The sequence below is a fragment of the Mesocricetus auratus genome, unplaced genomic scaffold, assembly GCF_017639785.1.
Source record: "Mesocricetus auratus isolate SY011 unplaced genomic scaffold, BCM_Maur_2.0 Super-Scaffold_100025, whole genome shotgun sequence".
NCBI lineage: Eukaryota > Metazoa > Chordata > Mammalia > Rodentia > Cricetidae > Mesocricetus > Mesocricetus auratus.
The window spans coordinates 12974806-12993320 of NW_024429206.1; the positions used below are offsets into that span (position 1 = coordinate 12974806).

The following is an 18515-nucleotide window of genomic DNA, read 5'->3' on the forward strand; positions in this document are numbered from 1 at the left end:
CTAAGGAAACAAAACCCTCACTTTGTGTGGCACCTTTGAGGACTGACTCTATGCCCATCTTGCACCCCAGCTCCGGAACAAATGGGACACCCAGGACTATTATACAATTCTGTATTTAGGGACATGTTTACAGAATGTGTCGTGTCCCTTTTGTAAAATTTTAGACAAAGTTCATCAATCTCTCATAGAAACAGTTTTGTGTGTGTGTGTGTGTGTGTGTGTGTGTGTGTGTTTTCTAGTTTTTAACCATTGTAGGATGTGAACTGGACAGATCTATCTGCGGGCTTCTGCACATGTTTCTGTGTGCAAAGGTCACACCAAGTCCCGTCACACTGAAGCCACGGTGAACTCTGCTGATTCGCACTGACGTACGGCGTGGATCACCTCAACATGTAGTTTCAAGATGCAAAGTGGCAGGGTCTCCCTGTGGGTGTGCGTGGCAACGGAGGTGGCAGAGGCCGAGACAGGCTTCATTTGTCCCAGAATGGATTTTTTTCTGGAAACTCACTCATGATTCCCTAGTGTCAAAATATAAAAATACCCTCCTCTGGATAAAAATGTATACAGTGGAAAACTTCTCGATGCATAGCCAGGGTTATGTGTGGAAAAGGGGTTTTTCCAGGGCCTGGGATGTCTCCTGTGTGCAGCCTGGCTGGGTGCATGAGAGTGAGAAATTGCGGAACATTATGCTATGTTTTTTTTCCGTTTCTGGTTGTCAATGTTTTGGCTCACGTGATTTGAAGATAGTCACTGCACTGAGGAGCCATTTGTCCCTCGAGATGGCCACAGATTTATCACTATCACCAGTTCAGCTCCAGTTTGGACAGAAAGGAATAAAAGCAGGAGGAGCTCAGCAACCGATACGATACGGAGGCCATCGCATCCCACGGGACCTCCCTCTCCGGAAATCACAATCAACACGTTGAAGGAAGGTTGCTTCTGAGTTGGGGGAGTCACCTCTTTGATCCCAAGCGGGTCGAGAGTAGGAAACTAGGCCAAAAGTGAGGATATGGTGGCCGTGTTGTGGTGAACTCGACCTCACCCAGCTCCAGAGGCTCCTGGACACTTTGCAGGGAGATGTCGTGATGTCAGCTTGAGGAGATGGCGAGGAACAGGGTTGAGGTTTCTGGATGGATAGAGCTAAATTTGGAGCTGGCTGCTAAGCTTTGGGGGCTACGGTGAACCAACACTTCTCTAGAAACAAGGAAGGAAGGTGATAGCCACAGGGTTTTCTGGATCAGGGTGGCCTTGCTCAGACCTTCGGAGAAACCTTCCAAGTGTGGCCACAATTCAGGGTGGGAGCCAAGGTCACCAACACAAGCAACACTCTTTGAGTATCCCCACACCCAGCTTTCTGAAGGTTCTGGAAACACTCTGTCTATACGGGGATGGTTTCTAACTCTCGGAGTGGAGGTCTTTGTGAAGCACATGCGTTTGCTGAGGGCGGCAATTTCCACAGCGACAGGAGCTCCCGTGACATGGAGGCTGCCAGCACGGTCCCACCCTCAACAGCTCGGAGGTTTTCATTTAGAGTCTTCTGGACTTTCTCTTTGCAACTCTGGTTCCGGAAGGGCAGCAGCAGCGTGCTGTGTCTCACAGACAGGCGTTGGGGGGGGGAGCAAAACACCAAACCCGCAGTCCAAGGGTTCTCTGAATTTGGTCCGTCTTAGAGTGCTTTGTGATGGCTTTGAACAGTTGTCTTTTAATCTCATCTCATGGCAAAAAAAAAAACCGACACAGCTTCTGTATCTGCTCCACAGCAGCGGTGACAGCATCTGATTTTATAACTCTCTTTAATATCAAAACAGCATCAGCTGGGGATAAATTCCAAAGGATCCTTTATTAAAATAGCTGAAAGAGGTCTATAAATATTTCTTTATTTTTCTAAAAGAGTTCCGAGTTTTGGGGTGAGAATGTGGTGCAGTTTTGGTCCTGCCTCCCACGGGGGAGGGGACGAGGGCAGGATCCCAGTGCCTCCTATAAGCAGGGCTGTCAAAGAGAAGATGTGGTGGTATCTGCTCACACACAACTTCAGGTAACTATTGTTACAACAATAAACGTAAACGGCTTAACATTGCTGTCCACATTTGCATGGCTGAGTTCTTGCCTCTCTGGCCCCACCCCATTTGGGAGAGGGAAGGAGGAAAGGTGGGAAGGTGACCACTGAGGTGCATCCCTCACCCCTGGTTCAGAATTCCCACTCCAGAGCCTCTTCCCGGTTTGCAGCCCTCTCCAGTCGGTAGATTATACTGTTCAAGTTGGCCATTTTCTCATGCCGTCGCTGCAAGTTGGGGTTCACCTTGGTGCTGGGGTGCAAGGCTGCAGCTGTGTCAGCAGTGGGGCTGGCACTCGGCACTTTGGCAGGCGGGGCTCCGGGTAGGGATGGGGAGATGGGGGCTGAGGAGGAGGGGATGGGCGACACGCATGTCGTGAGGCCTGGGGAAGAGATGGCGGAGGGAGAGTTCGGTGGCCCCTCCAGGCTGCAGCACGAGGATTCCGAGGTGGACTTGAAACTCAGAGGGTCTGAGTGAGCCTGCTCCCCAGTCCCCTTTTCTTGGGGGGTGTGCAAGGAGGGGCAGTCTGGGTTGGGCGTGTCTGAAAGGAACGGCCCAGGGGCCAGCTCTGGGAGTTCATTGCTCTCCAGAGGGTGGGTATGCTCCTCTTTAGGGCTGCCTGGTCCTCTGTCTGGATCCCCTACATCCAGGGGCTGGCTGTCCTCCTCCACCTCTGTATCCTCCTCCTGTTTAATCCTCACCAGAGCCCTGTCTGCGGCAGCCAGGGGTGCAGGACTCTCGGATTCCTGCAGCTCCCGGCTCTTCATTGGGGGTTTTTGGTCCTCAGCCTCTGAGCCAGGGCTCTGCGGGGTGGGGTCTATGTGGGCGTGGCCTGGTGCCAGGACACCAGGACCCCCACCTGGGTCCAAGTCTGGGTCATCCTGCGTTTCCTCCACCAGCATCTCACGCCGCATCCTGGACCTGTGGCAGAGACAAGGACGAGGGTCTGGAGCTTGGCCGAGGCTGCTGACCCCAGAGGGCCCACAGGATCAGCATCCGCACTCCACCCACCGCCCGGGACAACACCCACATCTACAGCTGTGCCTTCCAGTCAGGCTCCTCCTTCCCAGAGCGCACAGTAGACTGTCAGGCTAATCAGCAACTGATCAGGGCAGTGCCTGCCTCCCTCCCAGGACAAACTAGGTGCTCAGCAAGCACCATTAATGTTTCCTTCTGCCGCTGCAACTGAGACTTCTGTGTGTGACTGAGTGAGTGAGTGAGTCGTGTGAGTGAGTGAGTGAGTGAGGAGTGAGTGAGTGAGTGAACGAGTGAGTGAGTGAGTGAGTGAGTGTGTGAGTGTGTGTGTGAGTCAGTGAGTGAGTGAGCGAGTGAGTGAGTGAGTGAGTGAGTGACTGAGTGAGGGAGTGAGTGACTGAGTGAGTGAGTGAGCGAGTGAGTGACTGAGTGAGTGAGTGACTGAGTGAGTGTGTGTGTGACTGAGTGAGTGAGTGAGTGAGCGAGCGAGGAGTGTGGGAGGAGCCCAGAAGTCAACACTGGGTGACGTGCGGTCAGTTTTTATTGTCAAATTGACACAACCTAGAATCAACACGGGGAGAGGCACCCTCATCCGAAAGACTACCTTGGTCAGACTGCCCCGTGAGTGTCTGTGGAAGACTGTCTCGCCTGTTAACTGATGTAGGGGGCCCAGCCCACTATGGGCGGCACACCCCAGGCAACACGGTCTGTGCTGTATCAAAGGCCAAGCTAAGCATGAGCAAGGGAGCAACCAGGTCGCAGGCCAATAAGCAGCTGTTCCCATGGGCTCTGCTTCATGCCCGCCTTGCCGTCCCTCAGCGATGGGCCACGACCTGATGTGTCTGTCAGTTGACACGTTCCCTCTCCCAGATGTTTGCCGTCAGTGTTACCATAGCAATTGGAAAGAGTTTTCGAAGCCGGGCGTTGGTGGTGCACGCCTTTAATCCCAGCACTCGGGAGGCAGAGGCAGGAGGATCTCTGTGAGTTCGAACCAGCCTGGTCTACAGAGCGAGTTCCAGGACAGCCTCCAAAGCCACAGAGAAACCCTGTCTCGAAAAACCAAAAAAAAAAAAAAAAAAAAAAAAAAAAAAGGAAAGAGTCTTTGTCAATATTCATACGTCTTATTTTCTCTTCAGTGTGCTGGGGGGCCGTGGAGGTCAGGGTCAGTCTGTGGAGGTCAGAGGTCAGTCTGTGGAGGTCAGGGGTCAGTCTGTGGAAGTCAGGGGTCAGTCTGGTGTCTCTCTCAGTCACTCTTCACCTTAGCGTTTGAGGTAGTCACTCTCTCGGACCGATCGGCCAGTGAGCCCACTAAGTTTCCTGCGTCTGCCTCCCCACCTTTGGATCACAGGTGTAGTTGTTTTTCGAGACATGGTTTCTCTGTAGCTTCGGAGCCTATCCTGGAACTCGATTTATAAACCAGGCTGGCCTTGAACTCACAGAGATCCTCCTGCTTCTGCCTTCTGAGTGCTGGGATTAAAGCCGTGTGCTGCCACCTCCTGGTGTCTTTTCTAAAAACTTAAATTACATTTATTCATCCGGCATGCGTACATACACACTGGAGTGTGTGTGTGTGTGTGTGTGTGTGTGTGTGTGTGTGTGTGTAAGTCAGAGAACACCTCAGGACTTGGCACTCTCCTTTAGCCTTGTGGGTCCTGGGGATCAAGCTCAGGGTGTAAAATGATCAAGAGGCATGTGTGCCCTCTGAACCAGCTCGCTGGCCAATGCATGGCTTTAGGAAATGTGAGAGCTGGGGGTCACAACTTCTTGTGCAGGCAAGCTCCTTTGTCACCACCATCCAGCCCCCACCTTCTGTCTTGTGATTTGTGTCTGGTTTTCTGCTTCTATTTTCCCTTTTTGAGATAGGGTCTTATCATGTAGCCCTGACTGGCTTGAAATCTACTGTGTAGACCAGGTTGGCCTTGAACTCACAGAGATCACTCTTATTCACCTTTTTTTTTTTTTTTTTTTTTTTTTTTGGTTTTTCGAGACAGGGTTTCTCTGTGGCTTTGGAGGCTGTCCTGGAACTCACTCTGTAGACCAGGCTGGTCTCGAACTCACAGAGATCCGCTTGCCTCTGCCTCCCGAGTGCTGGGATTAAAGGCATGCGCCACCAACGCCCGTCTTATTCACCTTTTAAAACCCACCTCAGACATCACCTCTTCGTTCAAGTTTTCTGGAGGCAAGATGCCCTCTTCCCCAAGACACTTCTCTTTTGCCAGATTAGTCAGGCTGTGGTGAAATGACTTGGCCCATGATAAATATATATGTATATTTATCATGCTCAGGGAGTATGGCCTTGAACCCTGATCTCTAGAGCCCAGCCCGCTGTACATATGTTTTTGAACGAATGTTCTGACAGAACGCTCAGTTCCTATGAGACATGAGAAGCAGAGATGATGTCCCCTTTGTCACTCAGGAGGGGAGGAGAGAAAGCTGTTATGGCCCATGTCTCCTGTTGCTATAGTCTGGGTCTGCACTGGCTCATATGTGGGCCGCTCACTCCCGCAGCTGCTTCACCTGACTGACTCGGCACTGCGGGCAGGGCAGGAGTGACATGCCTCATCTTGTAGCATCATCACGAGACTCTGAGGGGTCAGTGGCCTGCTGAAGGCTACGAAGCTAAGGCTGTGTGATGCCGCATGCAGGCTGGGGAGAGGGGAATGTGTCCCATCCCTGTTTCCTCTTTGTCCTTCTTGAGGATCTTGGGAGAGCTCCCTGCCCCAGAATGGATGGACAGACTCTTCCACAGTGCCAAATGGACAGTGGTGACATTTCTTGCTCAGAGAGTGGGCAGGGCCTCAGAGATGATCCTTACAATCTCCATAAGCCTCCTTCAGGGGGGGTCCTAGGCCAGTCTTGGGAAGCTCTATGGCCTCGCCAAAGCCACAGCACTTGGGACCTCTGGGATCTGGCCTACAGAATGGAAAGGCCTAAGAAAGGAGCCACACGGGAGACAGAGGCAGGCGGATCTCCGTGAGTTCGAGACCAGCCTGGTCTACAGAGTGAGTTCCAGGACAGCTTCCAAAGCAATACAGAGAAACCCGGTCTGGAAAAAACAAACAAACAAACAAACAAAAAAACCAAAACAAAACAAAAAAAGGAGCCACACTTGGAGGAACCGCCACACCTGAGGCTGCAATGGGCAGGTGTTCTTTTGGTCTCATGTGCAGAAGAGACCACGAGACCCTGCTAGCTCAGGCCGGAGATGCCTCAGGTCTTGGCCCAATCTGTTCCTTCCTAGAGGACACTGCACAGAGTGGAGGTGACGTCAGACTCGCACCGTCAGTGCTGCCCGTGCCAGGTCTTTACATAAGCATCAACACCGACCAGGGGGTGCACTGTGGTCCTTGCTCACAGCTTACAACACGGGGCTCAGGATCCCTCTGCTGGAGGTGACAGAGTTAGCGCATCTGGGAATCTAGAAGTAGCTTTGTGATCCAGCTGCAGCCCCCAGGCCGGAACCACCCTCAGGTGTTCCCATGAGCCTCTGAGCCTTCCTTATGACCCTGTGTCCCCTGCGGCCCTCTGTGTTCCCAGGGCTGACTGGGTCCCTCAAGGCCCTCTCTCTGCTGCTGCTCCGTGACTTGGGTGTCCCGTCCCCCGTGTTCCGTCCCCCCCCCCCCCCCGGGCTACCTGTAGTTGTGGAACCAGTTGATGACGGTGTTGGTCTTGAGGTTGAGCTGGAATGACAGCAGCTCTATGGTCTGCTGTGACGGGTAAGGCTCCAGCTGGTAGGCCCTCCGCAGCGCCTCCTTTTCCGCAGGCGCCAGCACCACTCGAGGCTTCTTGGCCTGCATGAGGCTCAGCTCCTGTGGCTGCTGACAGGGGCTGGGGCACTCTGAGTGCACGGCCGGTGACTCGCTGTCAGAGCCTGTGCTGATGAGCCCGTAGCGGCGCTTCAGATAGGCTGGGGAGAGAGGGGGCAGGCTGATGGGCCACCAACATCACACTTGCTTGGCACTTGGCAGGGATGGCAGACCTGCAGGGGCAGGGTCCAGACAGCCCAGCAGAGCCCTCCATGCCCCCCTCCCATGCTGTCCCTCCTCCCCCGACTACGCTGAGATCCTGGCCTGTCTCCTGCTGGCACCCTGTTGCCTGTGAGGCCAGCTGGGGTTAGGGCGGGTCCTGGAGCACAGCCACTCCAGAGACCACAAGGGAGTCTTGCAGGCAGAGGGTGCTCAAACTGGGGAGCTCTGTGGCCATCGAGACTGTTAGAAGTGCCACTAAAGCCAGGTGGTGGTGGCGCACACCTTTAATCCCAGCACTCGGGAGGCAGAGGCAGGCGGATCTCTGTGAGTTCGAGGCTGGGCTGGACCGACAGCCTCCAAAACAGTACAGAGAAACCCTGTCTCGTAAAACCAAACAAAAAACAAAAAAACAAAAAAAACCAAGTGCCACTAAGTTTCAGAACATCTTGTTGTGTGAGGGGCCACTTTGAATAAATCCTCTTATTGTAGGATGCATGGTGACCTCACAACAAAATGTGAACAGGGGTTCTGCTGTGGCTTAGATCTAGAAGGTTCTCCAGAGGCTGCTGTGGGGTGTTCCTTTACACTGTGTGAAGATATGTCACTGTGATTGGTTTAATAAAAAAGCTAAATGGCCAACAGCTAGGCAGGATTTTGGGGGCAGAGAGAATGCTGGAAAGAAGGCGGAGTCACCAAACCAGATACAGAGATTCGATGATAAAGCCACATGGCAAAAAGTAAATTAAGAGAAATGGGTTAGTTTAAGTTGTAAGAGCTAGTTAGAAAGAACCTGAGCTTCCATAATTAACATGAGTCTTCATGTGGTTATTCGGGAGCTGGTTGGCAGGACAGAGAAAGACTCGCAACAGAGGCTTAGACCCGGCTGAGAGGCACTGGAAGCCGGGGCTGGGAACTTGAAGCGGTGGGGCCTAGCTGGAGTCTTCAGGTCACTGGAGGCTTGTAGTGGCACTCCCGTGCTCTCCGCCCATGTGTGCTGTGGCTCTCCCCCGTCAAGCCCCCTCCTCTGCCTTATAACGGGTCACCTCTGCACCTAAAGCCACCTCCAAAGGGTGTGGTCACCACCACAAGTTCACTGACAATGCAGGACGACACTACAGAGGCATAGCCTGCTTTGATTTGTGTGAGACAAGGTCTGACACAGCCCAGTGTTGGTGAATGAACCCAGGGTTCATGACTGCTAGGTAAGCTCTATCAACGGTGACACTACTTCCCCAGCCCCCGGGGAGCATGCGCTTGAAGGAACTACTGGGACCCTGGGTGGGCCCGCTCTCTGCTACATAGGCTGTGTAAGGGGCGGAGGAGAGAGAATTATCTAGAAGAGAGGGGGAGGCCTGAGGGGGATCTGGGGACAGCGTGCAGCTGCCGTTGGCAAGACTGCAGCAGCTCTGGATGTGTGGATGGCATGAGAGCTGTCACATGGGGTTTTGGTGGCTTTGGTGGGGGAGGTGGGCATCTGGATTGCTGCCAGAGGGGGGTTTCGAAGCGTGGCTGGGACCCGGCCTGGACCTCACCTTTCTTCTCCAGTTTCTTCATGTCCCGCAGCTTTTCCACGTTGTGGGGGTCGCTCAGCCACAGCTGCATGCGCACGAAAGGCTCCCGACCCTTCAGGCTCAGCTTGTGCCAGGGCTTGGGCCTCGACAGCAGGTCTGACACGGAGCCCTGTGTCAGCCCCAGGATGCTCTCACCAAACAACCGCTGCCCTGGGGACAGGGCAGAGGGCAACTGTCACCCCAGGCCAAGCACAGAGACCCACTCCCGGGAGAGGCAGGGGAGGAGCAGGCCAGGGAGGGTGGCCTGGGACTCTTTCCACACAAGAGACTGGGGAGGGTTGGCACTGGACAGTAACACAAAAACTGTCTTCTGTTAGTACAGTTTTTTGTTCCCAGGGGACCATCCCTCCAAACTGCCAGCAGACACCCAGTACTGTACGGAAGCTTGCACCCTCCTTCCTGGAGGATACCTTGGTGCAATCCAAACTTCAAACGTGTCTGACCTCTGACCCACTAATTATATCCTCCAGGATTAGCCTAGAGGGATCTCTGCCCAAGAGCACCCGGGCTATAGACTATATTTGGTAGGGAGGGTGCCAGGGTCAAACCACAGCCCCCGAGCATGTCAGGCAAGCTCCATGCTACCCATTTCTGCCAACCCTGTCCCTCTTTAGCTTCTTGTGTGTTCTGAGAAGAATCTTGCTTGGTAGCCGAGGCTAGCCTCAAACTTGTAATCCTCCTGCCCCAGGCTTTCAAGTACTGGTGGCAGGGATGCAGGACACACCTGGTCCCAGCTGCCTTCACAGGGAGGTCATAGGTCAACGCTGGGTGTCTTCCTCAATGGCTTTAACCCTCAGCTTTTGGAGACTGGACCTCTCACCAGACCTGGAGCTCACTATTTCCTGGCTGGCCAGGGGTCCGCCTGTCTCTGCCCCAACTCTGAGTTACAGATGTGCACCATTATATACAGATCTTTGTCTGCTTTTATTTTATTTGTGTGTCTGGGTATTTTGCCTGCATGTATATCTGTCTGTACACCACTGCATGTCTAGTACCCTAGTAGGTCAGAAGAGGGTACTAGATTCCCGGAACTAGAGTTACAGATGATTGTAAGCTAGAAATTGAACCCAGGTCCTCTAGAAGAGCAACCAGTGTCCCTAACCACTGAACCATCTTTCCAGTCCCCATGCTTGGTTTTTAACATAGCCGGGGATGTGAACTCAGGCCCTTCATCAGCTGAAAATCTGCTTAGCCTTTCTTTCACTTTTTTTTTCCAGACTGGGTTTCTCTATATTGCTTTGGAGCCTGTCCTGGAACTCACTCTGTAGACCAGGTTGGTCTCAAACTCACAGAGATCCTCCTGCCTCTGCTTCCTGAGTGAGTGCTGGGATTAAAGGTGTATGCCACCACCACTGAGCTAGTCTTTGTTACTGAATTTTTAAACTTTTTTTTTTTGAGAAAAGGTCTCACGCTGTAGCTCAGTCAGGTTTTGAACTTGTGGCTATCCTCCTGCCTCAGTCTCCTAAGTGCTAGGACTACTGAATGAGTACTGTGCCCAGTTCGTGTTGGGTATTCTGGGACAACACTGTGTTCCTCTCTAATAGAAACTGTAGTGACAGCTGTTGGGGGACAGAGCTGGCACCCATCTATGATTCAGAGGATTGTCTCACCCTGCCTCTGGTCCCATGGTGAGCATCACTGTTGCTACAGAGAAGGGGAATTGCTTTGCTTGTTTGTTTGTCAAGACATGCTCTCCTGGAAGTCACTGTAGCCCAGACTGAACTCAGAGATCCCGTCTGCCTCTGCCTTCCAAGTGCTGAGGTTAGAGGTGTGCGCCACCACGATGTGGCTGACTGGGGCTGAGGTCTGCTGCAGGGCACTTTTGAGAGACAGGCTGGGCCCCTAGTTCCTCAGTAGGAGTGGTGGTCAGAGGCGCGCGCGCCTCACGCTGGTCCTGCATACTCAGAACTGGCAGACCCTGAGGTCACTAGAAAGTCCCAGTGGCATTTTGCTCAAAGCCCGGGAAAACTAGTCTAGGGCTGCAGGCAGCACCGCGGCACATACCTAGGTTGTTGTCTGTGAGGACCTCCTTGACCCTCTTGGTGATGGAGTATGTGTCCAGCTCTGGGGACATGGCCACCATCTCCTGGATGCCCCCCGCAGCCTGGCTGCCTGAGAGGGGTTTCCCACCCAGGGAGGAGCTGGCCCGACCCTCAGGCTGCTGGTTCTCTTTGCTGCTTTCCAGTGACAGACCCAGGGGCTCCTGGGAAGTCTTTTCAGGCTCCATGGGGCTTGGGGGAGGTGATGGTGAGGACCTCGGCTCAGTGGGACTGGCTGTAGGGGAAGAGACAGCAGGGTGGTCACCACCACTGGGCGTGGCTGGGCAGGATGATACTGGAACCAAGGCATGGTGCACCCTAAGAAGGGACTGTCCAGGGGTCCTCACGGTACGTAGCTTTTCCCTTTTCTATGGTTCTGGGAGCTGAACCAGTGCCTTGATGTGCTAGGCAAACACCCTACCAATGAACAATAGTTCAACTCTTTTCAAAAATTTCATATGGGCCTCTGTACATTGCAAAAACTGGCCTTGAGCTCATAGTCCTCCTGCCTCTGCCCCAGACTGCTGCCTGCCTGTCTGCTGCCTGTCTGTGAGTCCCTGCCAGCCACCTGCCATTGCTTTGCCTGTCTGTCTGCAGCCTGTTCTTGTTTTGTAGTCACTAACTGACAGGGAGGGAGCTCTAAGGTGAAACTGTCACCTGGAAGACACTCTGTTCAGGTTTGTAACCCTGCTGGCAGTCCTGATTATTTCTGTGACTCGATGTATGGCTTCGATGGATCCCCACCTAACAGGTGGGGTTATCGAGTGTGGGCTCTGGTCCTGGCCTAGGATCATTGTCTCTGTGGTCTCTGGGGCAGGTGGGCCATCCTGCCAGCTACCACATGTGCTGAAATAAGTGCCACCCACAGGACCCCAGCAGCCCTGCATACTGGCCCTGTGACTCCAGGCAGCTCCCTGCACCTCCATTCCCCCCCCCCCCAAGTTCAGGCTCCACCCTGCCCATGATGTCATTACTGAACAGCTGAATGGCCCAGGTCTGGGCTAAGACAGATCCTAAAGAGCTGTAATACCGGGTTCTCTGGGGAGGTTTGATAACGCGGGGGCGGGGCACAGGACTCCACTGGTCGTGTGTGTCCTGCCTGCTCTAAATGCCTGGGCCAAGCCTTCTGCACTTCTGCTGGGAGGAAACTTCCTTCCAGGGGGAGCAGAGGCATGGATTAGGAACACGTGACCCAGGTGGCAACACTGGGGACTGTAGAATGGAGTTGGGGATGCAGAGAGGGACTGATTTGGGGTAGACCCTACGGGGGCCCTGTCCCCTGTACTCACCCTGCGTGGCACTGGGCTGCTGGGTTGGGGCCTGGCCCTGGCCCAGCTGGTCTGACAGCCACAGCTGCATTCGGATAAAGGGCTCTCGGCCCTTTTGTGTCAGCTTGCTCCATGGCTTTGGCCGTGACAGCATGTCACTCACGCTGCCCTGGGACAGTCCCAGGACCTACAGGTGGAAGGCAGATTAGCAAATCCCGTACGTGGCCTTCCTGGCTCCTCCCAGGCCCTTTAGGACCAGCTCTCCACAGAACTCCCATGTAACCCTTAAGGGCCATGGTCTCCTCTAGGATGCTACCGTGCACCTCCCTCTTAAGTTTTTTCTCCCAGCTCTGGCTTCGTGACTCTTTCTCGAACCTCTGCTTTTCTGTTTTGTTTTCTCAAGACAGGGTTTCTCTGAATTGTTTTGGAGGCTGTCCTGGAACTAGCTCGGTATACCAGGCTGGCCTTGAACACAGAGATCTGCCTGCCTCTGCCTCCAGGGTGCTGGGACTAAGGGCGTGCACCACCACCGCCCAGCGAACCTTTGCTACTTAAACCCAATGTTCAAGCACCAGCTGGGGACATTAAGGCACAGGGCTGGGCTGGGCTGAGTCCTTAACCTCAGGGGCTGGGCCAGGGGACCTCTTGGAGGAGTGTGGGGGCAGGGCACTGGCTGTTAACTGACCCAGTGTCCAGGGATGACTAGATGCCAGACATCTGACTGGGCTCCTGAGGAGTGGCTTCCCACCCGGGCTCCAGGCCTTAGGACCAGTGTCTCGCAGGGCCTTAATTCCTGTGTCCCCAGCTTCCCCGTGGTCCGCACCTTTTCCCCAAAGATGCGCTGGCAGATGCCGTTCTTGGCCAGCTTCTCTTTGACCTGGCGGGTCAGCTCCTGCGTGTCCACCTCCCGGTACATGTACAGCTCGTACTGCTCAGGCGTCAGGGGCGGCACGGTGGGCTTGAGTGTGCGAGGCACATAGGCCGGGTAGTAGGGCAGCCGCCCGCTACCCACCTCCGGGACCCCGGCCTCGGCCTTGAGTTCTCCCACTCTGGGGGCCTCATCCTCGCCCGTGGTTGCTTCGTCCTCAGGGGCGAGGGCTGCCTCATCCCCGCGGAGCCAGGCTCGCCCATTGGGCTGTCCGGAGTAGCTGGAGGAAGAGGAGGAGAGGGAGGGCGACACGGAGGCGTAGGGACGGTTGAGCAGGCCGCGGTCCGATGCCCAGTGGTGGTCAAAATAGCCGGCATCACCAATCTCGGACTTCACCTTGCGGATGATCCGCTGCACAAACACAGCCGGGGACAGGACAGCGAGCGGCGCCTGCGCATTGCTGCTGCTGCTGCTGCTGCAGCCACCGCCGCCAGGGTCCTCCTGCTTCACGCAGGTCAGGGCCCCATTCTGGCTCACAGTGGCCAGTGAGGGTCGCTCTGGAGGAGAGGGAGGCACAGAGCGGCCCCTGGGTCCCGACTCCATCTCCAGCAGGGCCTGCTGCTGGGCTTGCATCTCTCGGCGGGCTTGTTCCAGAATGTTCTTGATGGCGTCTTCTGAGGTGCTGGAGGAGGCTGTGCCGTTGGAGATGCTCACAGAGGCTGTGGAGTTCTTGGGCTCACCTGTGGGAAAGGTGACAGGGTGGACAAGGGCCCATCATCAGGGACAAGTATGAAGCATCTGTGTTTATACCACCTAAATGTGGGGACAACCTCTGTGTCCAACAACTGGTCAAGTAAGTAATGGTCAATCTAGTGGATTTTTGTTTGTTTGTTTGTTTTCGAGACAGGGTTTCTCTGTATTGTTTTGGAGGCTGTCCTGGAACTCACTTTGTAGACTAGGTTGGCCTTGAACTCACAGAGATCCGCCTGCCTCTGCCTTCCCAGTGCTGGGATTAAAGGCGTGCGCCACCAACACCCTGCAATCTAGTGGAATATTAGGCAGGCATTCATTAAAAAAAAAAGCAAAATCTTAGTATATGTGGAAAAAGTAAACAGAGATAAGACAGGTGTCAAAACCAAAGCAATGCCTTTTATGCTCGCTGTGAACCCACCATGTAAAAGCTCAAGGTCAAGAAAGAGGACAGCAGAAGTAGCTCTTTCCAGTATTCCAGAGCAAAATCATGGCGGAAACCCAAATGTCCAAAGACAAAAGACTGGATAACGACCATTAGTGTGGGCAGAGTGGAATACTACACGGCAGAGAAACGGGAGTTCCCGGCAAAGCCAGGCAGGGATCTCAGTAACATAGCCTAGGGCGTAAAAGAAAGCACTACAGACTCCACAGGATGGCTGCGGTGGAGCACACCTTTCCCAGCGCTCAGAGACAGGGGGATGGAGCACACCTTTCCCAGCGCTCAGAGACAGGGGGATCTCTCCGAGTTCCAGGCCAGCCTGGGCTACAGACCAAGTTCCAGGGCAGTCAGGGCTACACAGAGAAACCCTGTCCCATGTATAAAAAAAAATCGTAAGTATAACATGTCTCCAAGAAGCACCAAGCAAGTAAATTAAACAACATGATTTAGGGGGAAATTAACACGACGGGCTGATAGGAAAAACAAAAACAAAACAAAAAACCCAACAGGTTGACAGCTATCCCAGGGAAGGGGAAAGTCAGGTCAGAGGCTTGAGGGCTCCCTGTGGGTGGGGGCCATAGTCCCCAGAGGCTCAACTGGCCATATGAATAAGTGAATGAACACATACACAGAGAAGGCCACACAGGAAGTGAGCAGAGAGAATGTCACAAACCAAGGGCAGACTCAGGCTAAGCCCCAGGAACAGCCATTGGTCAGGATATGATTAGGTGCTGCCTCTGGGCCAGACAGGACACCAGGACCCTCCTGTGTACACCGTATCCCAGGAACCACCACACAGACATTATTTGTTTTTTCCAGTAAAAGGCAATAGAACAGTATTCAGTCATGGATCCAAACTGTGACCTAGAAAAACATTTAAACAATGAGGGCAGTGAAGGGTGACAACCCAGGAAGCGCCTGTCACATGACTTCAAAGTACTGTCCAGCAACAGGCTGAAGTGGGGAAGGGCTGTTTATCGGGATGGGAGGGCTATCCCTCCCCACTCCCACTTTGTTTTTGTTTTTTTTTTTTTTGAGACAGGGTTTTTTTGTGTAGTCCTGGCTGTCCTTGAACGTAAGTTCTGTAACTGGCCTCGAACTCAGAGATCTACCTGCCTCAGCCTCTCAAGTGCTGGGATTAAAGGTGTGCGCCAACACTGCCTGGCTAGCCTGTGACCATCATAAGGAGGTTGTATAACTCCCCCCCCCCCCAAGCAGACACCTGGAGCTAGCAGCTGCCCAGGTGCTCTTCCTCCTGAGCAATGACTAGTTCCCTTCACGTGGCTCCTTCCAGCTGTTCCAGGCTTGTGGAGATGGGAGCTGGGGTGTGTGCCTACTCTTGTAACTTAGTCTCTTGTTGCTGGCCCTGCACTAGCACGAACATTTCCCTAGGGCTTCTGCTCACTTTTAACCCTTCCCAGTGTCTGTTCCTCGCCCTGGGGGAAGCACTGTGGCCTCAGGCACCAAGAGCCCACGTGACTGAACTCCTTAAGGACTTGCTACTATGTCTCACTATGTCTGTAGCCCTGTCTGTCAAGCAGCAGGAACTGCTTTAAAAATGTATCACGAGTGGCTCTGAGGACTAGACAGTGGGGCAGTGTAGACACCTGCCCACCAGGCATGCCCCCTCCCCTGTGGCGCCTCACAGGGGAGGGGGCAGGCAGGGGTACATTTTCCTCATAGGACTTTGCAACTGGGACACTTGCATTGATCATCCACCAGGGGGCAGCAGACACTGCACAGTGGGGTGGGAGCTGTGAATCCAGCATTGAGTGTAAGGTGTAAGTGTTCAACTTGGGTCTGGTCGCAGAAGCCCCCAAGCCAGTGGCAGAGACAAACACGTGATCAGAGCTACTGACTGCACAATCACAACGAAGACTAGGAAGATTTTTTTTTTCAAGATAGGGTTTCTCTTTGAAACCCTGGCTGTCCTAGAACTCAGCTAGTGTATCAGGCTGGTCTGGAATTCACAGAAATTCACCTGCCTCTGCTCCCGAGTGCTGGGATTAAAGGTGTGCATCACCACCTGGCTGGAAGATGGTTTTGACTACATGGCTCTGTCCACATTCTTCTGTGTACCCGCCCTCCACACCCCACCCCCTGCCCCATTACCAACCTCACTCGATCCCCCCAGTTTTCAGAAAGGTGGGCTAACACCACCCCATCTTGAAGATGAGAGGAGGGAGGCAGAGAAAGGCCCGGTCACCAGCCCCAGGCACACTGCTAATCAACAGCAGAGCCAGGACTGTGGCCAGTCCAGTTAACCTCATACTGTAGGTTACCTGGAAAGATGTCAGGCACATGGGCAGCCCCCCAGCCCACCTGGGTAAAGTGGGGGGCTTCCTGGAGGAGGCGAAACATAAGGAAGTGAGTGGGAGTTGGTTAGATGTCCTGGGTAGGGGTCCTGTGAGAGGTGTGGAGGGTGTGAAGACTGGGCCTGGAGTTCCTGCTGAACAGCTGGGAGCAGCAGGGAGCCCCGGGGGATACCTGTGTTTGCACTCCAGAAAAGTCCTTCTGGCCCCTGGAACGCTCTGGGATCACAGGCGGCCGCGGAGACCTTGCTGAGAGCAGCCTTGAGGTGCTGGCAGGGATCAGAGGTCACCGGCTGAGGGCTACTCACCTCCCTTCTGAGACTCGATCTCCTTCTTGGCCTGTTCCAGGATACTCTTAATCGCCTCGTCTGAGCCTGTCTCAGGTGTGCGGATTCTTGGGGTGATGCTGCCTGGGGAAGGCACGAAGGTGGCGGCTGTGGGGCCTGCGGGTAGGGGTGTCAGGCCCTGGAGGCAGGCAGGAGGGTGTGGGCCAGACTGTCCTCAGGGAGTGCAGAGCCACAGCTTACTCGATGTGACAAACGGTAGATGGCATAGTGACTCTGGCTTTGGGGTTAGAACCCAGGGCCAGTGCTTAACACTGAGCCATGCGTCCCTGGCTCAGCAGTAACAGACGATAATGGTAATGGCTAACACTTTTTTTTTTAAAGTCAGGGTCTCTCTGTGCGGCCTTGTCTATCCTGGAACTCGCTGGTCTCGAACTCACAGAGATCCCCCTGCCTCTGTCTCCCGGGTGATGGGATTAAAGGCGTGCGCCACCACTGCCCAGGTAGCTAACACTTTTGAGCACCCATCCTGGTGCAGTGGTCAGCATTCTGGGTCCTTTCAGTCCCTCCCTCTTCAGAGAGCTGACGGATGGGGAAACTGAGGAACTGACCCAGAGCCTAGGGTGAAATGCCCTGGCAGGAGGGATAGGCTGGGGAGGGTGTAAAAGTGGGGGGTGGATGGCCCAGTGAAGGAAGGAGGCTGCACGCCTTTCCCTGGAAAGGAGGAAACTGAGGCACGGGGCGGCACATGGCGCTGAACGGTGGCGGGGCTGCGTCATGGCTCACCTCGCTGCCGCACCTGGATGGTGCGCAGGGCCAACACGTTCTGCTCGTCCGACAGGAACTGCTTCATCTTGATGAAGGGCTCCTTACCCTTCACCGTGAGCTTGCGCCACGGCTTGGGCCGTGCCAGGATCTCGCTCACCGAGCCCTGCGACAGTCCCAGCACATAGTGGCCAAACACACGTTGGCCAATGTTATGCTTCAGCAACTGCTCCTTCACCTGGAAGGCGATCTCGGCCGTGTCCAGCTGCTCCTCCTCTGGCCCAGCCCCGTCCACAGGCTCCGGGGCCCCGGTGGGCTCAGGGCCGAGTGCCGACGTGGCGGGAGCCGTTGGAGGCTTGGCACCGCCATAGAAGGCCGGCGGGAATGCCAGCAGGTTGCCCGCGTCCCCTTTGAAGGCAGCCGGGCCCATTATGTGCTTGGGCAGCAGCGGGTCCCCAGCCAGCCTCTCCCCAGATGCCAGGCTGGGGAAGGGGGACAATGAGAAAGTCCTCGGCCCATCAGGACCCAGGCTGGAACCCAGCAGGGGCTGCCCAGGACTCGGAGACAGCGGGTCTTCCGGGCCTGGTGGGGGTGGAAGCTGAGGAGGGTAGGAGGGCTCCGTGCCCAGTGAACCCTTGATAGAGTCATCCTCCGAGGGGTCCTCCTCTAGAACACCAGGACGGACGCACAGCCAGACAGGGACAGAGGGGCCAGTGGTAATGGAGGAGAGGGGTATGCAGAGGGAAGAGAGGTGTTCAGAGAGGAAGATGGAGAGCAAGGGGGCAGAGACGGTCCAGACAGAGTAGGGACAGGAAAAACGGGGTTATGGAGGGACAGAGAGAAGGAAAGGCTATAGACCTCAGAGATCATAAACGCCCACACTGGTTGTTTCCCCTCCATTCTCAAATCTCACCTCCTCGGACCCCCTTCAAATGCTAGTTTGTAGGAGCCTAGCAAGCAGGGATGGGCTCATGGTCATGCGGGTGTCCTATGTCCCTCTGTGCCTCCATCACTCAGGCCATCCCAGCACTTTCAATGTAGACGTGAAGGGATGAATAACCAACTTGCTATATTCTTGGGGAGGGTCACAGGGCTAAAAGGCCACTTGTGAGCAGAAGGCCTTTTAAACCTGTGGGCCATCCCTGGGGGCAGCTGTGGGGTGGGCGGGTATGGACACCTCCCTCTCCTGACTCCTTTTTTTGTTTGTTTTGTTTTTCAA

At 54.6% G+C, this 18515-nt stretch overlaps 1 protein-coding gene across 5 annotated transcripts in view; it reads right to left on the reverse strand.

The window, feature by feature from the left end:
- Positions 1–97: 97 nt before the first annotated feature.
- The window catches only part of Cux2 (cut like homeobox 2), a 185823-nt gene continuing 167405 nt past the window's right edge, over positions 98–18515 (reverse strand). For 4 of the 5 annotated variants that reach the window (XM_040731236.1, XM_040731233.1, XM_040731234.1 and 1 more), the window contains exons 15-22: positions 17318–17962; positions 16556–16657; positions 12699–13483; positions 11897–12062; positions 10573–10842; positions 8530–8718; positions 6663–6936; positions 98–2975 (exon numbers count right to left, since the gene is read on the reverse strand). In XM_040731236.1, the coding sequence (XP_040587170.1) occupies positions 2189–2975; positions 6663–6936; positions 8530–8718; positions 10573–10842; positions 11897–12062; positions 12699–13483; positions 16556–16657; positions 17318–17962 (3218 nt within the window). In that variant the 3' untranslated portion in view covers positions 98–2188. The remainder of the gene's footprint in view (positions 2976–6662; positions 6937–8529; positions 8719–10572; positions 10843–11896; positions 12063–12698; positions 13484–16555; positions 16658–17317; positions 17963–18515) is intronic. The other variant, XM_040731235.1, reaches the window with a different exon arrangement.